Source organism: Bufo bufo, chromosome 11 (assembly GCF_905171765.1).
Source record: "Bufo bufo chromosome 11, aBufBuf1.1, whole genome shotgun sequence".
In the NCBI taxonomy this organism is placed as follows: Eukaryota; Metazoa; Chordata; class Amphibia; order Anura; family Bufonidae; genus Bufo; species Bufo bufo.
Window position 1 is genome coordinate 45,470,973 of NC_053399.1, and position 22,181 is coordinate 45,493,153.

The 22,181-nt window shown below is 43.8% G+C and overlaps 1 protein-coding gene across 1 annotated transcript in view; it reads right to left on the bottom strand.

Annotated features, from left to right (window-relative positions):
- Window positions 1-11,235: 11,235 nt before the first annotated feature.
- The window catches only part of BRMS1L (BRMS1 like transcriptional repressor), a 56,120-nt gene continuing 45,174 nt past the window's right edge, over window positions 11,236-22,181 (bottom strand). Inside the window, exons 7-11 of the mRNA XM_040412141.1 lie at window positions 20,873-20,937; window positions 18,138-18,177; window positions 17,924-17,992; window positions 14,202-14,328; window positions 11,236-12,426 (exon numbers count right to left, since the gene is read on the bottom strand). Coding sequence (XP_040268075.1) covers window positions 12,309-12,426; window positions 14,202-14,328; window positions 17,924-17,992; window positions 18,138-18,177; window positions 20,873-20,937 — 419 coding nt within the window. The 3' untranslated portion in view covers window positions 11,236-12,308. The remainder of the gene's footprint in view (window positions 12,427-14,201; window positions 14,329-17,923; window positions 17,993-18,137; window positions 18,178-20,872; window positions 20,938-22,181) is intronic.

Genomic DNA, 22,181 nt, shown 5'->3' on the forward strand with positions numbered 1-22,181 from the left:
TCGGCGCAGGCGCACTGAGGCAGTGCTGAGGAGGCGAGCGTCCTTCTCTCAGAGCGCCTGCGCCGAATGAAGTCAGGCGCGGGATTTGAAATGCTGACAGGGCCAGCCGGAGGAGGAGAGCGTTCGCTGGCCCTGTCAATCAACAGGAGGAGGGGGCGGTTTTTTCGCGGTGGCTACCAGCAAGTAGACGCCCTACTTGCTGGTAGTGAAGTTATTTGCATATTTTAAAAGATAGATTTTTAAGGAAACAAAGCCACAGACAAAAGGTAAGAGCCCTATATAGGGAATAGTCATTCAATAAGGATTTTAACAAGCCCAAAAATAAAAAATGTGTTTTGGGGGTGACAGAAGCCCTTTAAACCAACTTGTGCTGAAGAAAAACGCTAAACTATTTCTTGTCCTGAACCTGAAAATAAAGCCCTTAAACGTGTATATCAGGTAATAAAGGAATCCTCATAAGGCAAAATTTCAGTAGCTACACTTGGCCAGGGATGGGGAGGTTGTTTTTGCCTTCCTCTAGAACAAACGGCTGTGTTGATGGTCATCTTATTCACCTTAGTTTAGAGCTACACATTCAGTACCACAATAAAAAGGTGTGACTAGCACATTAAATATCTGTTCGAATAATATGATAATTAAGTCCTACAGTCAGGTCATCACTTTAAGGAATCTGCAGTGGAGTACGTCTGAATGAAGGCAATACATTTTTTGAAGCAACACTGCCACCTAGCTAACAAATGATGAAGTAGGCCATCCAACTCCTGTTCTTTAATTTCATCATTACAAACTTGGAAAAGTAAAAATATCACTTACACATTATTGGTGGGTTTGTGGGGCATTTTACATCTCAAAAACACAACAAATTACAAAATATGTGAATTGGGTTTTAAAAACTAAAAAAACTAAAAAAAAACTATGGATGGAGTAGAGTTAACACTCCTGTTTTCTGAGATCTCTGAGTTGTGTTATCTAATCTGAGCAAACACCTTCAATTACTTTTCAATGGCTTTTGTCTCAAGATAACGCGATGAGTTAAGAAATTTGAGTTAAGAGCTGGAGTGCTAACCCTGCTACATCTGTATACTACAAAAATATTATATATTTCACCCCTTCAATGTACAGAGCTCAAAATGCTGAACATTTGCTCATTCTGCAGCATAAACAGCAAATAAAAAGAGCGTTTGCCTGGTTCACATAAACTAGCAGAAGCCTCAATCCGTTATCTATAGGGGGGAGGGAGAAATGACGGTGAAGCAATAGCATATACTGTACATCAATAACCATGTCCATTGTATTCAATGGGTGCCCAGAGGAGCTCCAAGGCCAAGAGAAGCTCCACAGTCGAAACCCACGCTGAAGCCCAGAGGAGCTCCACAGCCATGAACTATGCTAAAGCCCAGAGGAGCTCCACAGCTAAGAGCAACTCTGAAGCCTAGAGTACCTCCACAGCCAAGAACCATACTGAAGCCCGGTTAACCTCCGCAACCTAGAACCATGTTCCCAAAGAAGCTCCGCAGCCAAAACCCATGTTGGATGAGTTCTCAGGGGACTTTGGTTCTTCTCAGTTCTAATCAGACATACGGGACAATCTAAAGTACTATCAGGCCAGGGAAACACGTGATCCAGCAAAAAAAAGCCTCTGGTTTAAAAGAGGACCTTTCACTTGGATAGCCTTAATCTAATCATTATCCTACCTTATAGTGCGGCCCCCACTGATGTCTTGGCACATTTTATAATTTTTTTCGTCCGCTGTGGTCCCTGTACCTTTTGTCGCCTCATATGCTAATGAGGAGACTCGGTTAAACTAGGCGTGGACTTTTATTTCTCCTGGGCGCGGTTATCTTCTCCCTGGCTGCGAGCGCATCCAATCAGAGCGACCCGCTAGGGAGAAGGAGCTCAAGTTCTCGCAGGAGAAGCTGCGATTCCCGCGAGAACTTGAGCTCCTTCACCCTGGCTAAGAGCGGGGCGCTGTGATTGGATGCGCTTCCAGCCAGGAAGATAACCGCGCCCAGGAGAAATACAAGTCCACGCCTAGTATAACCGAGTCGTTTCATTAGCATATGAGGCGCCAAAAGATACGGGGACCACAGCGGACGAACGGGAGGTTCTTTAGAAAAAAAAAAGTGCTAAGACATCAGTGGGGCCTGCACTATAAGTTAGGATTAATTAGATTAAGGATATCCAGGTGAAAGGTCCTCTTTAAATTCATAGGTGTGAAGAACCCAACTTAACATACAACTTCAATAGGTCTATATATTTTCACAAAAGATGATGGGGCAGTCATTATTAAAGACTAGCATTTTATGCAGCAGTTTTGATGGCCTAAAATGTGCCAGATTTATTAAGAAAAAGAGACCTTAGTAAATTTGGGGCATCTTTTGGAAGTCCATTTAACAGAAAAAGAAGGTTCAGCTTTTCCAGCTGACAAATCAGGAAGTACCTCACCCCTTCCATCTGATAGTCACTCTCCTGACTATATTTTCATCGTTGCAATTTTCGAAAGAAATACCCGACTTGGGCATTCACAGTAAGACCAGTAATTACTGGTCTCAACCACCAGCATGGAAATGGGTCACATAAAGAGGACTTCCATGCCATCAATGTCTGCTTGATGTGGGTTTGGCCCCGGGACCCCATCATGCAACACAAAGAAAAGGCTTTGGTGTTGCACATACCACATAAGCTATTGCACCTTGTCCACATGGGCGGTTGTGCCTGGTGCTGTGGCCCGGTCTCCTTCAATTACACAGATTTATAAATGATATTGCACGCAAGCTGTCTGGAGATCCACATCCAAAGAAGATGACATTACACATAAGAATGTTAAAAATATAATTTGGCAGAAATAAAAATGTACAATACACAAAACCACATTGGATACAGCTAGAATACATAGTAAAATGTAATTATGCAGAAGATTTCAGTACATGAGAGCAGCAGTTCAGAGAGGAATTATTGTGAAAGGAAGCTCTTCAGATGTGGAAAGTAAAGTGATGCATGTACACAATATAATATCGGGTAGGAGTCTTGAGTTTTATACAATCATGTATAAACAGGCAAAAGAAAAGGTGGTCGTACTGTCCACAGCAACCAGAGCTCAGGTAATCTTTTTTGAGTGCACTTACAATATGGATGCTGAGCTCTGGTTGCTATGTGCAGTTAATTTTCCCCAAGATATATATAGATACATACATATATACAGTGGATATAAAAAGTCTACACACCCCTGTTAAAATGTCAGGTTTCTGTGATGTAAAAAAAATGAGACAAAGAAATCTTTCAGAACTTTTTCCACCTTTAATGTGACCTATAAACTGTACCACTCAATTGAAAATCAAACCGAAATCTTTTTGGTGGAGGGAGGAAAACAAAAAAAAACTAAAATAATGTGGTTGCATAAGTGTGCACACCCTCTTATAACTGGGGATGTAGCCGTGTTCAGAATTAAGCAATCACATTCAAAATCCTGTTAAATAGGAGTCAGCATACACCGGCCATCATTTAAAGTGCCTCTACCCCAAATAAAGTTCAGCTGCTCTAGTTGGTCTTTCCTGAAATGTTCTTAGCCATGGTCCACAGAGAGCTTCCAAAGCATCAGAGATATCTCATTGTTAAAAGGCATCAGTCAGGAGAAGGGTATAAAAGAATTTCCAAGGCATTAGATATACCATGGAACACAGTGAAGACAGTCATCATCAAGTGGAGAAAATATGGCACAACAGTGACATTACCAAGAACTCCAAAATTGATGAAAAGACGAGAAAAAAAAAACTGGTCTGGGAGGCTACCAAGAGGCCTACAGCAACATTAAAGGAGCTGCAGGAATATCTGGCAAGTACTGGCTGTGTGGTACATGTGACAACAATCTCCCGTATTCTTCATATGTCTGGGCTATGGGGTAGAGTGGCAAGACGAAAGCCTTTTCTTACCAAGAAAAACATCCAAGCCAGGCTACATTTTGCACAAACACATCTGAAGTCTCCCAAAAGCATGTGGGAAAAGGTGTTCTGGTCTGATGAAACCAAGGTTGAACTTTTTGGCCATAATTCCAAAAGATATGTTTGGCGCAAAAACAACACTTTACATCACCAAAAGAACACCATCCCCACAGTGAAGCATGGTGGTGGCAGCATCATGCCAAGGGGCTGTTTTTCTTCAGCTGGAACTGGGGCCTTAGTTAAGCTAGAGGCCAGTCAATATTGGCACAAAACCTTCTGCTAGAAAGCTGAACATGAAGAGGAACTTCATCTTTCAGCATGACAACGACCCAAAGCATACATCCAAATCAACAAAATCAGATTGAAAATCTGTGGGGTGATCTGCAGAGGGCTGTGCCCAGGAGATGTCCTCGCAATCTGACAGATTTGGAGAGTTTTTGCAAAGAAGATTGGTTTTTTAATTGAGTTGTACAGTTTATGTCACATTAAAAAAGGTGGAAAAAGTTCTGAAATGATTTATCTTTGTCATTTTTTTTTACATCACAGAAACCTTTTAACAGGGGTGTGTAGACTTTTTATATCCACTGTATGTATATATATATATATATATATATATATATATATATATATATATTTTTTTTTTTTTATATGTGCGTGGGAATTTACTACTACACATACAAGATACACACGGCAAAGCTTTGACTTACACAGTCAGCGTCATTGAGGAATAAACCGCCCACCCCGACATTTATACAAGATGAAAGACTCCATTTTTGAATGATGAAGAACAATGGATGAGAACCTTACTATGCAAGATTATACTGATAAAAATAAATACAGATTTTTAAAAACGTCTATTTCAGTGTCCCTTCACCTCGTGTCTTGCCTATGGTCAAATATACAATCACAAAGGGTACATACTCTGGTGCCCCCAGTAATAAATTATCTCCAGTTCTTACAAAGTAAAGGTTGGTACACATATTAGATGGATGGTGGCCAAACCTGACAATTTCAGAGGGACCAGACGACCCTCTACTGTGTATTGAGCCTCCCAACGGCAGATGTGGGGGAACAGAATGATCGGGTAAAGTTGGATTTCAACCGTCTGATCTTTTGGTTCTAAAGGAGTCTAACAGCGGCTTCCAACCCCTCTTCTTACCAAGAACAGATGCATGCTTGATGGAACAGGGATGTGTATGAGGGGGCTGACCGCTATCAAGTATATGGTTGTGCGTGATGCCAATGAGAAATACGTGACCTTGCATTAGAAGACTTCTCACTAGTGATGAGCGACTCAGTTTGTTTATCATGAGTTCTTCAACTGCAAGGGGCTGCCCCGTCTGCTGCTTGATAGACAGGGCCAGACACATTGAGCCTGCAATGCTGTTCCAAGTAGCGGCGCAAATGTAGAGGCTCTGCTGCCAATAAAGAAGCAGCGGCTATGCGTGCACCACTACACTTCCGAGTAGCGGCCCATGAACAGTCACTGCTCTGGAAGCAGAGGCACTGCAACTCGGAGCAGCAGTGCGGGCGCAATATTGTCAAGGCTTGGTAAAATGTCTGTCTGTCAAGCAGGTGGGGGGGCTTTGTCAGCAGCGGTGACAGCACCTCACAAGTGAAGAACTTGTTAGGATAAATCTTAATTCTCACTAAGGGCTCACACATACGATCTGTTTTGTGGTCTGCAGAATGGGGATCTGCAAAACAGGGATCCCACTTTTTTTTAAACTTCTATAGAAATATCCGTTTTGCAGACAAGGATAGGACAAGAATAGGACCTTTTTTTTGTGGGGAACGGATGTGTGCTGACGCCATCTTTTGCAGCCCCATTGAAAAAAAAAATAAAAAAAATGGGTCCACATCCAATTCGCCAAAATAGAAACTACGGCCGTGTGCATGAGCCCTAATATTGCTGGTAAGTGGATGAACGAATGAGAAAATCTCTAAGGCCTCTTTCAGACGGACGTCCTGGATTTGCTCCGGATGCGTCCTGGGTGCATTGCGAGAAACTTGCGCGAGTGTGCACACAATTTCATTCAGTTTTGACTGCAATTGCGTTGTGTTGTTCAGTTTTTATCGCGCCGGTGCAATGCGTTTTGCACACGAATGATAAACTAAATGTGGTACCCAGACCCGAACTTCTTCACTGAAGTTCGGTGTTGTGTAGATGTTATTATTTTCCATTATAAGGGAAAATAATAGCATACCTAATACAGAATGCTTAGTAAAATGTTGCTTGAGTGGTTAAAAAAATATAAATAAATAACTCTCCTCATCTACTTGATTTGCAGCCGGCATAGTCTTCTTTCAGGACCAGCAAAAGGACCTTTGATGACGTAATCGCACTCACCACGTGGTTAAGTCAAAAAGGTCCTTTTGCAGGTCCTCAAAGAAGAAGAAGAAAGAAGACGACGCCGGCTGTGCGATCAAGTGGATGAGGCGAGTTATTTTTTTTATTTTTTTCAACCCCTCAAGCCATATTTTAGTAAGCATTCTGCATTAAGAATGCTATTATTTTCCTTTATAACCATGTGAGAAGGGAAAATAATAGAGTAATTTGACTTTAATCAATCAATTTACTAACATCATCTCCTAGCAACCATGCGTAAAAATCGCATTGCATCCGCACTTGCTTGCGGATGCTATGCGATTTTCACGCAGCCCCATTCATTTCTATGGGGCCTGCCTTCCGTGAAAAACGCACAATATAGAACATGCTGCGATTTTCACGCAACGCACAAGTGATGAGTGAAAATCACCGTTCATCTGCACAGCCCCATTGAAGTGAATGGCTCCCGATTCAGTGAGGGTGCAATGCGTTCACCTCACGCATTGCACCCGCGTGGAATTCTCGCCAGTGTGAAAGGGGCCTAAAGCTTGTGCATTTCCCATCATCATTAAAAAAAAAAATAACTGTGCATGGTCAGCTTTAGGCTTCATTGATACCGCCATATAACAATTTCATGTGAGTGTCATATAGTGCTAAGGGATTAAAGCCTTTCCTAACCCTGCCTTTACCCAATTTTTGCCATAAAATACATGACCGGATGGTGAAGGAAACCTTACAACCATAATTGCCTCCAGGTATCCATTACCATTCCTAGACTTATCTGGGAAATAAAATTGCACATTTTTAGGTATTAAGGGAAGCCCAAAAAAATGCTAGAAATTCAGAAATCACATAAAAAAAAAAATCTTTTGCTAGCAATGGCATGAAATTCCTGGTGTGATATGGCACAGGATGATCAGACCACCACCGCAAAGTGAAAACTGGTCCATATGAACTGAATGAAAAAGGCAGAAAAACATAAAAATAAAAAAATACACCCTAACAACGGCCCTTATATACTACTAAAAAGCAAGACTATGAGGAATTACTAAACGGCTTATATTTCAAGGATTGGCCTATGCCAGCACCTGGTGGTATGCCCAGGGGTAAATTTTTATTTTGTAAGAGAATATGCCAAGCAGCGTATGTGGGCAGCCTTCAGATTGTGCCATTCCAGTTTAACCCACATGATGTAAACACTTCTGGTACTAGTAACAGGTCATCGATTAGGCTACCTTCACACTAGCGTTTGAACACCACTGAAAGTCAATGGAGGACAGATCCGTTTTCTATTGTGCCAGAGAAAACAGATCCGCCCCATTGTGTTACATTGTGTGCCAGGAAGGATGCGTTTAGCTCCGTTTTCATCAGACCGACACCAAAACGCTGTGTCCGCCTCCAATGTGGAATGGAGACGGAAGGGATGCAAACTGAGGCATTCTGAGCGGATCCTTTTCCATTCAGAATACATTAGAGCAAAACTGATCCGTTTTGGACCGCGTGTGAGAGCCCTGAACGGATCTCACAAACGGAAAGCCAAAACGCCAGTGTGAAAGTAGTCTAAGCTGAGAAGAGAAGTACATCAGACATTCCAACATTACGCATATTTCATGCGGATTGTTGCCATCATTCTGGACTTTTCCAGATCAGTATTTTCCGTGCCGCGAGTGCTCCAAGCTGCCCTGAAATCCCCATTCCAGTCTGCTGTGCGAGCTCCCGAGTCCTCGCTCCATTCGATGCCCAACCTCAGCAGTGCAGATTGGGGATTTTAGGGCAGCTTTGAGCAGGGAATGGAGAGCAATGGTGGAAAAAAAATTACCAATCTGGACTACTTATCTGCAGGACTAATAAATAAAAAGCAAGACTGAAAAAGAAATATGAGGGGACACAGAAGTTGGGAACAATGTGGTTTTGTTTTAAATCTGTTGACAAGCGTAATACCTGCACATTCACATTGCGTTAAAGGGCATCTGTCAGCAGATTTGCACCTATGAAACTGACCTGTTCCATGTGCACTCGGCAGCTGAAGACATCTGTGTTGGTTCCATGTTCATATGTGCCCACATTGCTGAGAAAAATTATGGTTTGTTATATGCAAATGAGCCTCTAGGAGCAATGGAGGTGTTGCCGTTACACCGAGAGGCTCTGCAACTGCCCCGCCCTCTGCACCTTGATTGACAGGACTGGGCAGGCAAGATCACCTTTAGGGTCCAATTCACACGCCCGCAGTGTTTTGCAGATCCAAAAATTGCAGATCCGCAAAACACCGGGCCGGCACCCCAATAGAAATGCCTATTCTTGTCCGCAGCTGCGGACCGGAAATGCGGATACAGACAGCACACTGTGTGCTGCCCGCATCTTTTCTGTCCCCATTGAAAATGAATCGGTCCGCACCCGTTTCGCATAATTGCGGAACGGATCCGGACCCAAAGTGCGGATGTGTGAATGGACCCTTACACTGCATGTCTCATTTGTCTCACTTCAGCAAATGGCATTTATCATGGAGAAAGTTAATACCAGGCACTTACTAATGTATGGTGATTGTCCATATTGCCTCCTTTCTTGATTCATTTTTCCATCACATTATATACGGCTTGTGTCCACAGGTTATGGCCACCGATGCAAAGCAGATACGAGGCGGTTGGGAAGGGCGTTGCTGTGCATGAGTGCCTATGTACTCCCTCAGAGGCCGGCACTTTTTTCTATAGCATTCAAACACGACCACCACGGATTGCAGGGTGGTCGTAATCCATGGAAATGGGCAGTGTATAATGTGATGGAAACATGAACCAAGCCAGCAAAGGATGCAATATGGACAATCACAATACATTAGTAAGTGGCTTAAGACATGATAAATACCATTTGCTGATATGTGACAACCCTTTAGTGGGCACTCTATCGTCAGTTGTTCTCCAGTGACCTCAACATCTTTACTAGCTTCTCGAACCAAGCAAGCAGCAGGACAGCACAATATGGTTACCAACAAATAATCCCTTAGTATATTATGTCATCAGCAAAGCTTAGAGTTCAGGATCTCATCCTTGAGGACAATCTAAGAAAAGCATTTGATAGGCAATAAGGAAACTGGCTCCCTACAAAACTGACCCTAGTCTGCCATGCGTGTTGGGGTCAAGTGCCTATATAGCAGCCACTGACTTCCCAGGGAGGCAACCCGACTACACAACTGGTAGCTGCTTGTTTGGAAGGGATGCTCCAGAACGGTCAATCTATATGGCACATTCAGAAGGTCGGTAGGCAAACCTCTGTGGACTATCAGACACTTTATGGTATGGTCAGCCTTCCTGGTATGTAAACAGAATAAAATATGAGATTGCATATACTACTCAACAGCTGGTGATATCCTGGTTAAAATCTAATAAAATGTTGTACTTTATGAATAGATTTAATATTTGATCATCTGTCGTTTTCTTCTCTTTTCATGGCTAAAGTCAGTCTTCTACTAGTTTCCAGTTGCTGGAATGCAATGGGTAATGGACGCTCAGACAACAGTTGGAGCCAAGGATCTCATTCAGGAGATTTGCACTGCCATACATCTTTATACATAAGAAATGGAACCCAATACATAGAAGAAAGGAAAGATTCACAATAAAATGTTTTTAAGAGGTTTCCCATCTTTGTACTTGGATCCAGGAGCTCATCTCCTGAGACCTAAGCTGCCAACATGAAGTATAGGCCCTGTTCACAACACCAATATGGCTTCCATTCCACAACTTCTACTACTAGGTTATTCTTGATGTCAAATTAAAGTTGCTATCTGGCTTTCGAACCGGCCACCTCTGCCCTGGACGTAAGAAAAAGCGGACTTGCCTGCCTGCGGTCCCGCCACTGCTTTGTTACCGTCCACTTCTGGTCCCCAAAGTATCAGGAAGCGGTTGGGTCCTGTGACCGCTGAAGTCAGTCACAGACCTCAGCAGTCACATCGGCTTGAATGGTACCTAATAGTTGTACTGTTCAACCCGATGTAAGCGCTGAGGCCATGGTGGTCACGAGAGACTTTCCGGTCCCGCAGGGACTGGAAGCAGTTGGGAACAGAGCGGTGTTGGGACTATGTGCTGGGGAGTCCGCTTTATTTTTTATGTTCAGAGTCTGGATGATAGGGGTTGTCGGCTCCACGGCTGGACAAACCCTTTAACGGAAGTGTGTCACCAAGAAATTAGACCACTTACAATGTCTTGTAGGTAAAAGTACTTTTAATCCATAGGCAAATGTACAGAGGGCAGGCCTACGACATTCTGTGCACCCTTGGTCCTCCATCTTCATCTCATTCCTGACTGACCGGGCCAGGTTCCTGCATAGTCATCTTGCTGGTCCTCTCAATCAAGGAGAAGGAAGGGGTTGGCATTGGAAGTAGGAGGTGCATAGAGTGCCTTGGGTCCGCCCTCAGTGCACTAAACTGCTCATTTATAAAAGGATTAGAAGTACTATGTCTCCAGAATGAAGCAGTGGATCTCTAAGTGAGAGGTATTATCACATTCAGCTGGGCTAGCCCTACAAGGCGTTGCACCTTGCCCGAATGTCCTGTTGAAAGGATCCTTTAAAAAATGGTAGTGTGATTAAAGTCTCTGTCTAGGGGCTCATGCACATGAAAAAAAAATTTTGAGGGTCCATTCTATTTTTTTGCAGCCCGTATGAGGAACCATTGACTTCAATGGAGCCGGAAAAAAAAAAAACTGAAATTACTCCATGTGCATTCCATTTCCGTATGTCTGTTCCGCAAAAACGCATTACGGCCAAGAATAGAACTGTTCTATTAGGGGCCGGCTGTTCAGTTTCTGCAAAATACGGAATGCACGCGGCTGGCATCTGTGTTTTGCGGATCTACAATTTACGGACCACAAAACATCCAACTGTTGTGTGCATGAGCCCTAAAGGAGACCAGCAAAATCCCAAACGCAGCTATCGATGATAACAGAACATAAAAAGCACAAAACATGAGTATTTGCAAAGTTACTTCATATATATATATTGAAATAAAATATAAAATACCCACAGTCATGTTGGCACAAATGGTAAATGAATGTAACAATAAACGCCACATTATTTTTGACATAAAAAACCCTCTATCGTGATAAGGAAAATGAGACGACAACAGATACAACCACGGTCATAGTTTACTCAATACTTGGCCCAATTGATTTTGAACCCCCTCTCGTAAAAAAGACAAATTTATATCTGGTCTAGGCCACAGATAGATCACTGCCAAAATGTCATCTCCTTCTATATTCCAAGCCTCGCGATCCCTACATATCGTACAGATTTCACAGACACCAGTCAAAGATAAAAACGCTATGGGTGCCTACCTAAAAGAACCTGGTATCCTTGGAAATTTCAATTCAGACTTTACCTTTGAATGGATTTTCTGATTTACCTGGAAAACACTTGCAGTCTGAATAGATGCCCCCCGAAAACTTTAGCTGTAACCCAAGCAGTTCTACTTGGCAGAACATTTTGATTAATAAGAGCAGTTTCCATAATTCTTCGAGAGAGCTTTCTAGAACTATGAGATACTTCATCTGAATGGAAGCGGCACACCTAGAAATGAAGAAAACTTCAAACCAAGCAGGTGAAGGACTTTAGTTGGTTCTTTAAACAGAACGCATTAGAACGTGTGCATCGACCCTGCGGCCGTTCAGATTTGTGATAGAAGAGCGCTGATCGCTCTCCAAAGAGACTCTTACATTACATACACGGAGCTCAACTCATGTTTGAAGTAAATAAATGCATATATAATAAAAATCATCTTATTTAATTGCTATCCCAAGTGAGGACGCGGTCTTCTCCTCTTCCGTCGTTTCAGCCGAAGCCTTCGAGGACGAGGATGCTGGGAGGGCTCATCAGGAGGGTCTTAAATGATCATCTGGACATGGTCTACACAACACTGTACAGATACACGGTCAAGATTTACACCACAAGCTCAGATACACGGTCCCGAATATACTTCACAATGAGAGTCCCATGACTTGGCACAATTTCAGTCCTGAAAAGTTCTCCAGCCGGACAAGTGGAGAGTCCTGCTCCAGTCAGATGTGCTTGATGCTGTATTTCCCTTTCTGCAGCTGTGAAATGTACAATTTAGACTTGCTGCCATCTGGCCTCTTAAACCAAACCTCATCACTGTTAATCATGGTGATGACGGCACTAGAAGAGAAAAGAAAAGCATGGGCAGGTTACACAGGGTGGGATTTGGTGGTGGTGGTGAATATCTAGTAGAGGTCACGTGTAAGCTTGACAGTCCTGACCATCAATAACAGCGTGTACCACGTAGGAAATGTGCCATCGTACATCCAGCCTTACTGTTAATTAGCGGGTCATATCGATACCCCAGTCTACAACGGTTGTGCGCTTTTGACAACCCTTTTTGTTACTACAGTTCCCTGACAATTAGCGGATCACAGGTTGTACCTCTGCTGAGATCCCTACAGATCAACAATTGCCCGATTCAGCTGCAGTGCCCGCAGTGGAGAAATGAAGCATGACAGGCAGCGATTAGAAAGGGCCACCCGTGTGATGTGCTGGGTCCTCCAGAGTAAGAGAAGTCCCAGGGGAGGCATTGCCTCTGCTGATGGAACATGTTGCCACAGAGACAACACCATCTGAAAGGGTCAGAATGACATAAAATAAAAAAACAATGGGCATAGTCACCTGACCGATCCCTTGCCGCTCGTTTTCTGACTCTTCCAGGTCCCTGCTACTCTCTATTTCCTTGTCCTTCCAGATCTAGACACTCAGCCAATAACTGGTGTATGCCGTACATGCCACTACTACTACTGTACAAGGTCTATCTATACAACATGGTATATTGCACAGGCACCCACTTTGGGCATGTTCCAACCATCGAGAAAATGATAAAATGTGCAAGATCAGTATTACACCTGCAATCTGCATCTTTTTTTCACAGTTTTTAGTTTCCAAACTGAGTGGACAGATCAACCAGATAGGGACATCTATTCTCTAACCGGTTTTAATTTTCTGATTGCAGATTTTCTTATTCTAAGTATTGAACATGATTATAGGGGCAGCCATCTTGCCTGAGCTTTTCTTAACAGCATTTAAATTTTAGAGATATGCGTTATAAGCAGCCACCATGGGCTATAGACATAATGGTCAGGAGAGGACCCCATTTGCATCTATGGGATAGTTTTCTAGGCACGCTCTATGACCTGTGCAGAGAGGGAGCAGATAAGCTGGGATATCACCGATTGTGAACGGCGGATTCTGTGTTACCTATATACAGACTATATTACAGGCAGGATTAGAATGAGAGATAAGTAGTAGGTAAAGGGGTTGTCTCACCTCAGACATTGGGGATATATCGCTAGGATATGTCCCACCTCTGGGACCTGCACCTATCTTTAGCACAGACCCTGCAAAATGAAGGAGGGTGCACCGCGCATGTGCATCCGCCCTACATTCATTTCTATGGGAGCGCAGAAAATAGCCGAGCGACGCGCCCAACTATTTTCAGCAGTCCCACTGAAATGAATGGGAAGCGCACTGCGCAGGCACGACCACCGCTCTATTCACTTCTATGGGGCTGACGGAAATGGCAGAGCCAGCACTCGGCTATTTTTGGCGCTCCCATAGGGAGCTGTGCACCTTCCTTCACTTTGCAGGCTTTCTTCTAAAGATAGGAGTGGGTCTCAGAGGTAGAGTAGGGTAGTGATATGCCCCCAATGTGAGGCGAGACAACCCCTTTAACTGCAGTAAAGTGATCTGTGCTGACTATTATTAAGCCTAGTGGCCAGTGTGAAAACTGCAGGATTTTTGTTTTCAATATAGATAGACATTGAAAAGTCAAAATTACATTAGCAAAATTCCTTACGAATATATGCAACATGAAAAATAATTTAAACAATAGGTCACTTTCTGATGAGACATTCCCTTTAAAACACAGGTCCATTCCTGATTATCACCTGGTTGGGTATTCGTCTTTCTTGTCGATGCAGATGGTTTGCCCTCGACCATACCACTCCCCATTGTAATGCAGACGACCGTCCTCTGACCTGGCGCTGTGCTGATGCTTTTCCATCTTTACTGTAACTGAGGGGGGCAAAAATAATAATACAAAAACACAAAACACAGCAGTGATAGAACAAAAAGACCTTATATTACATACAAAGCGAAGAGAAAAAAAATAATAATAAAAAAATAAAAATAAAATCAAGAAGGTGGTAGACAATAAAAAAACAACCCATACTGACCAGCCGCAGAATGTTAACTATAATCTAGTTTAGTACTTTGGGTTTTAGAACATTACAACATGGACTCTTAAAATAGGGTTAAACTTTGACGCTTGCTGCCCACATGACTCAACAAGAACAGCTCTCCTCTGGTGACCGCAGAACTTGCCGTTGGCACCACAAGCACTGTTTATATACTGCACGTGCGTGTATGAAGCCCAATACTGGCATGTGCTTGTTTCAAACGCTCCAGTGAGAACCATGCCCATAGGGAAACATTGGTTTTTGCCTGTTGAGCGTTTTACAGCGCTGTAAAACGCTCAGGTGTGAACCCAGCTTAATACAGCCCTAAGGCTCATTCTGCTCAGTACATGTATGGAGAGCAAAAAGAAGGGGCACCACACAGTGCAATCAATGCCCTGGAGGGGCATGTAAAAAGAGCGTATAGGGCACTGCTCACCTCAGTGAGGCTCAACTCTGTATCGGACATATATAAACCCTGGCTGCAGCAACATAGTCTAGAAGACCATATAGCAATCGCTGCTCACAAAATGATAGATAAATACAAAGAATAAGAAAGTGCTGCCGGGGAAAAAAAGATAATATGAACCTCTGTCATGCTTGTTGTAACAGACAGCGTGGCGCGTTTCAGTGCAGAACATCTTCATCAGGCCTTACAAGGGAACAGTGACAAGACCGGGTTATATAGAAAAGATAAAGGTGCCAAAACAAGTTGCCCTCTAATTTAATTGGCATAAAAACCAAGACATGACAGCGATTATTAATAAAGCTATAAAATCACAGATAAAGCCATCTAAAAGATAAGATGCAGTAAACAGAACGAGTAAAAGTGGTCAAAAGCACAGCTCCATGAACCATACACACTACATGCTGTATAACAATAAAATGCGAGGGGGGGGGGGGGGGGGGGGGCTCGCCACTTTCTGATGACGCCTTTTGCCACAGAACATTGGGGGGATTTATCAGAGACCAGTGCTTTATGTGTGGAGACCAACCATTCGGCTGTTGGCAGGACAGCTTCCAAACAGGATTCATGTTGCTGCAGTTTCAGAAACCTATTTGGTGTATTGGCAAGTATTTGTTTGATCGGGGTGATAGGAAAATCTGAGTTGTCCGCCAAGGAACAGGAACAGTGCCAGGACACAGCATTAGATCAGCGGCTATTCACACGGAGCATGGTATTTTATTATACAGCATCTAGTGTTAATGGAGCTGTGGTTTTTACTAGATTTCCACAGCTTTCACCATTTTTACATATAATATAGACAATGTTGTTTACTGCGTGTTACCTTTCAGTTGATTTTTTCATCTGTGATTCTATGGCATCAATCAATACTATTGCCATATCTTGGTTTCATTCTTAGGGCTCGTTCACATGTACGTGTAAAGCCTGTGCCCGTGCTGTGGACCGCAAATGGCAGTCCGCAATGCACGGGCACCGTCCTCGGGGCAGGCGCATGAGGATCACAGACCCATTCACTTAAATGTGTCCGCGATCCTTCTGTTCTACAAATAGATAGAACTTGCTCTATCTTTTTGCGGTGCGGAAGCACGGAACAGAACCCCAGAAAGCACTCCGTAGTGTTCCGTTCAGTACCACTCCGCATCTCTGGATTTGCAGACCCATTGAAATGAATGGGTCCGCATCCGTGATGCGGAATAGCCACGAAACGGTGCCCGTGTATTGCGGATCCGCAAATGCGGTCCGCAATATGGCAACGGGCATCACACGAGCCCTTATGCTAATGAGCTGAGGTGGCAACTTGTTTTTGGTGTCTTCAGTTCTATATAACAACGTCCCGTTACTGTTTCTATCTGTGGCCTGATGAAGATGCACATTCTGAATGAAAACGCATTGCCTATTTTACGATAAACTGTTTTTCATGTTTTCTTCATATTATCACTATTCCCCGGTAGCGCTTGGCCATTTACATTGTTTTTAAAGGGCATTTGTCGGCAGATTTGTACCTATGACACTGTCTGACTTGTTACATGTGCACTCGGCAGCTGAAGGCATCTGTGTTGGTCCCATGTTCATATGTGCCCGCATTGCTGAGAAAAATTAAGGTTTTTAAATATGCAAATGAGCCTCTAGGAGCAATGGGGGCGTTGCCGTTACACCTAGAGGCTCTGCTCCCTCTGCACTTTGACAGGGCCAGGTGTGATTACATTTACACTACCTAGTGCAGTCAAAGGGTGTGGCAGTTGCAGAGAGAGCTGAGCCTCTAGGTGTAACGGCAACGCCCCCATTGCTCCTAGAGGCTCATTTGCATATATTAAAACATCAGCAATGCAGTTACATATGAACATGGGACCAACAGACGCCTTCAGCTGCCAAGTGCACATGTAACAGGTCAGCCGGTGTCATAGGGGCAGATCTGCTGACAGATGCCCTTTAAGATTATCTCCTCAGTATAAGTGTGTCAATTACCTGATCAGGTTTTTAAAAAAAAAAAATTCTCACCGGTGGTTTAGTAATCTGTACTTTATAATCATCCTCTCCTTGCAATGCCTCTATGCAATGGCTTTCTGGACAGCCTGTAATAGCTTTGTACACAGCAGCCAATCAGAGAAGGCAGCGCTGCAGGTAGGTGAGCGCAGCAGGTGTGTCTCAGACTACCTGAAGGCACTGTTACCACAGATTATTGCTTTGTCCTAATGGAGCAGAGCTACAAGATCTTAGGAAAGCAGGTAGCAGGTAACAAACCGTGTAGGCAGCGACTTGCATATAACATCCCAGCTCTTGACACCAGTCAGGAGATGGCTACAATGTGCTGCTCTCTTCACGACTCCTGGGACCCCCGCCGATCAGCGGTTTGAGAAGGCACTGGCGCCTACAGTAGTGCCGCAGCCTTCTCACAGCTTAGCCTAGGCCATGTGACATCAAGTTTAATCGGTCACATGACCTAGGAGCAGCTCAGCCTCATAGAAGCGAATGGAGCGGAGCTGCGAAACCAAGCTTGGCCGCTATACATTGTACTGTGCTTGTTGAGCTCTCAAACATTTGATCTATGGGGGTCCCGGGTGTCAAATGCCAACTGATCAGATACGGATGACAAATCCAGAGGATAGCTCATCAGTATAAAAGTTTTGGAAAGACCCCTAAAATCAGATTATGCTCTATACCGTATGCTAGTTTTAAGCATACAGGGTACATGACCAGAACAACATGGCTGCTTGCTGCCAAAAAACACTGTGGCCCCTGTCCAAGCATTGTCTGGTAGGACAGTCAAAATTAAATATACCAGGATTGGGTTCACACAGGATCCCAAAACCATTCCAGGTGGACAATTGCCTACATGAAACACGTGAACTACTTCTTGCATAGGATTCCCCTGACCAAAAACTACTATGGGCCGCTGGAAACACATCCATAACAAGTGCCATTCACTGACTGTCAGCGCCTGTACCAGGTAGTGTAGCAATCTACTTACCAGATGGGGGGTCAGTCCTTTGCATATCAGGTGCTGCATGCCTGGATGCACTGTGAGGCAATATGTCCCCTGTGGTAAACGTTACATTGTTTCATTACATAATGGTCTTATTTCAGGATAAATTAGTGTTTTCCTTAGCATTCAGCAATAGATATGCTTGTCTGAAAATTTAAATATACGTTATAAACTAACCAACTCTCGCTTCACAACTTACCTTCTGGTTTTACACGGTGAGGACCCAACGTCGCCATGGCCTGACAAGGGAACAGATAAAAAGATTAGTTTTACTAAACATAAAACACAGCATCGATAAATGTGCAGGAATGGGCTGAACTTGTAATAAAACGATTATATGGACTGTACGGCTATGTTCACACAGTGAGGATTTGTGCTAGGCAAAACAACCATGAACTGAGGATATTCCATGGCAGAAAATCTGCAAATGAAAGTCAGATATTCGCCGCGGCATGCAGATCTGAATATGGAGCGAGTCTACTGTTCAACGTAGCAAATCCACAGCAGAATAGTTTCAGGTGGCGTCAGGATTGAGGGGAGGAAATGGTGCTTAAATCCTGACAGAATCCACAACATGTGAACGATCTAGGGGGGATATTTATCAAATCAGATGTGTCAGTTTTGTGGTCTAAAAAAATAGTCTGCAACTGCCACATTTAGTTAAAATTGCAACATTTCCTGATCTTCGCCACTTTTCACAGTGATCTATGTTTAAAGGGTTTCTATCACTTCGGATCACCTATTTTGCTGTCAGACACTAGCGATCTGCTAGTGTCTGCTCTGGCCAACCATCCTAATATAACAGCTTTTGGAGCAGCGGTTTTGCTAAAAAAAGGACTTTTATAAATATGCTAATGAGCCTCTAGGTGCTATGTGGGCGTCATTAGCACCTAGAGGCTCCGTCTACCTTCATAAACAGCCGCCGTCCAGCGCGTCCCTCCAGCCCGCCCATGTCCTCCGGAATGCGATCCTTCGTGTGACGCGTCGGACGAATTCTCGCGCATGCGCCGTGCGCGGCTGTATTCGGCGCATGCGCAGTGATCGTACACAATGCTTCCTCTGCTTGCTGCCGGCCGTCGTCTGTCCCTCGGAGCACTGTGACGTCATCGGCACATGCGCATTGGAGATGTCTGAGCTGGGAGCGGTCAGACATTCACTGCGCATTTGCCGAATACAGCCGCGCACGGCGCATGCGCGAGAATTCGTCCGACGCGTCACACGGAGGATCGCATTCCGGAGGACATGGGCGGGCTGGAGGGACGCGCTGGGCGGCGGCTGTTTATGAAGGTAGACGGAGCCTCTAGGTGCTAATGACGCCCACATAGCACCTAGAGGCTCATTAGCATATTTATAAAAGTCCTTTTTTTAGCAAAACCGCTGCTCCAAAAGCTGTTATATTAGGATGGTTGGCCAGAGCAGACACTAGCAGATCGCTAGTGTCTGAGAGCAAAATAGGTGATCCGAAGTGATAGAAACCCTTTAAAGGGAACCTGTCACCGGGATTTTGTGTATAGAGCTGAGGACATGGGTTGCTAGATGGCCGCTAGCACATCCGCAATACCCAGTCCCCATAGCTCTGTGTGCTTTTATTGTGTAAAAAAAAACTATTTGATACATATGCAAATTAACCTGAGATGTGTCCTGTCCCTGACTCATCTCACCTACAGGACTCATCTCAGGTTAATTTGCATATGTATCAAATAGTTTTTTTTTTTACACAATAAAAGCACACAGAGCTATGGGGACTGGTTCCCTTTAAGAGCTTAAAGTGAGATTAGACCTGGATTATGGCTCATTTACTATGTGCAACTTTTGCAAAAGTTGCAACCCCCGGTGTACTTTTACCCCTAAACGTGTTAACCACATTGTACTCATATTGAGGTGCACCAGTTCATAAATTTGGTGCAGACACACAAAGCAAAGCCAGACTTAAAACTGATACAAAAACAACCTCAAATGATAAATGACCCCCTATGAGCTCACTAAACTTCACAAATCATAATAATAAAATCACTTAAAATAGTGTAATAACAAAGTAGCAGGTACAGACTAGAAAAACTAAATTGACCTATATGGAAATGTATATGGAAACACGTAGTTTTATGACAGCTGCTTACGGAAAAACGGGGAACAGACAATGGCTGCTATAACTCACCTGGATACATGGCACCTACGCAGACTCCCAATTATCAAATTTACTCTGCACCTAGTGGTAACTGCGCTGACTGGCACTCCAGCTGTGGTAAAACTACAGCTCCCAGCATGCTCCATTCGCTTTCATCGGAGTCCTGACAACAAGTGTGCATGCTGGGAGTTGTAGTTTCATCACAGCTGGAGTGCCGGAGGTTGCCGATCCCTGCCCTACAGGGAAATGTCCTGGTGGGCTGTCTGAGCCCTCCTCATGGCCACCAGCCAGGTACATAATGATCTGATGCTCTCAGCACTTATTAAAAGGTGTTCTCTGGGCTTTGAATATTGATGACCTACAGTAGCTTCAGAATAGGTCATAAATATCAGATCGGCGGGGGTCCGACACCCGGCACCCCCGCCAATCAGCTGTAGGAAGGGAAGGCGCATGTCGTCTGCCTTCTCTCTTCCTGCTCGCCATAGACATAGCAGATGGATCAGTAATCATGTAAGAGTCAAGGTCCTACAAGATGATGCAGCAAACTGCTCCAAATGGATCAAAATAGAGTATCGTAAGTTTGCCGCAACTCGCTAGGGACGGTAGACATTCTTGGCTTAGATGTGGCATACTTTACACCAATATAGCGCACAGATTTTACACAGTGTTTAGATACATTTTTTTGCTGCAGGTGTAAATTGTGTCTCAAACACAAAAGTAAATTTGGCAAATGCCATGCAACCCATTATCTTGGTGCACCTGTACATTCACACTCAATGAGAATGCTGTATTTTGGCAGAAACCCTCACCTTTCTAATAGTCGTCCAGTCTTCAAGTATATCCAGGTCTTGTAGCATGTAAACAATATATGGTCGTGAGTATGTTAAGGATCCTTGTAATCTGTAGGAGACATGTTCCAATACGTACGATCATCTAAACGTTGTTACTACTGTGGAAAGCAATAACTAACCTTCAAGAAAACAGGAAAAAGATGTGTGTGGGCATACGAGCCAACAACAAGCTGAAGGACCCACCGCCTACACTGCTGGCAAAAATGACTGTACTGCCTCTCAAAGAGCACAGCCAATAATAAATACAACATCATTAATTACAAACATTATAGATATTAGAAACGGAGTGAAGGAGGGGCGGAATTACACCACAAATTCACATAATAAGGATCATACCCAGGCACACACACATCTTGAAATGGTCTGTGCCTTTATACAAGAGATGTCCTTACCAACTTTGTAAAGACCCTGTTTTTTAACTCCAAGAGTTATACCATTTGTGGTTTCAGATAATAAGAGTCTGTGGTGCCATGTTACCGTGCCGCTGCACCAATGCCCAAACATAGGTAATCATACAAGAAGTTCTAGCTACTTAGTAGTGCCTGTACAGTGGTGCCAGTCAATTAAAACCCACCCCTACTGTAATGTCTTTAACTGCTCCCCTGCCAAGGAAGTATGATATCACTGTGTAGCAGCTAGAGATATCAGCCAAGACTTGTCTTAAAAGTTGACAATCTAAGTTTTAAAACAAGACCAAGATTTTGTCAAGCACCACAGTTTTGGTTGCTAGAAACAGGTGCCAGTGAGAGCCCACAGTGGCAAAAAAAAGGGTATTCATAAACAAAATCCATGTAGAAGTGACTGTACTCACCGTATTTTTCATCCTATAAGACGCACCCCCCCCCCCCAAAGTGTGGGTGTGTGTTTGTGTCAGTGCGCCTTATGGAGTGAATACTAATGAGCACTTACCTTATGGAAGCGCTCATTAGTACAGGGGGAGCAGGAAGTAGTGAATGCAACGCTCCCCAGTCTCTGTACTTTCTGGGGTACTCAAGTACTTTTTGTAAAGGTCCACATACCAGAGTCTGTTGTAGGATGATGGTCTGAGATGCAAAACAAAAAAAATGCAGAGGGACAACACCATTGGCGTGTAGCGCTGCATTATTTTTATTTTTTACAATAATCCACACCTCCAAACCCACCTTATCTCCTTTCAGTGCCCCCTGACAAGAATGATGCCCCTTTAGTGCGCCCCCTCCAGGGTACGAATGATGCCCCTTTAGTGCGCCCCCTCCAGGGTACGAATGATGCCCCTTTAGTGCGCCCC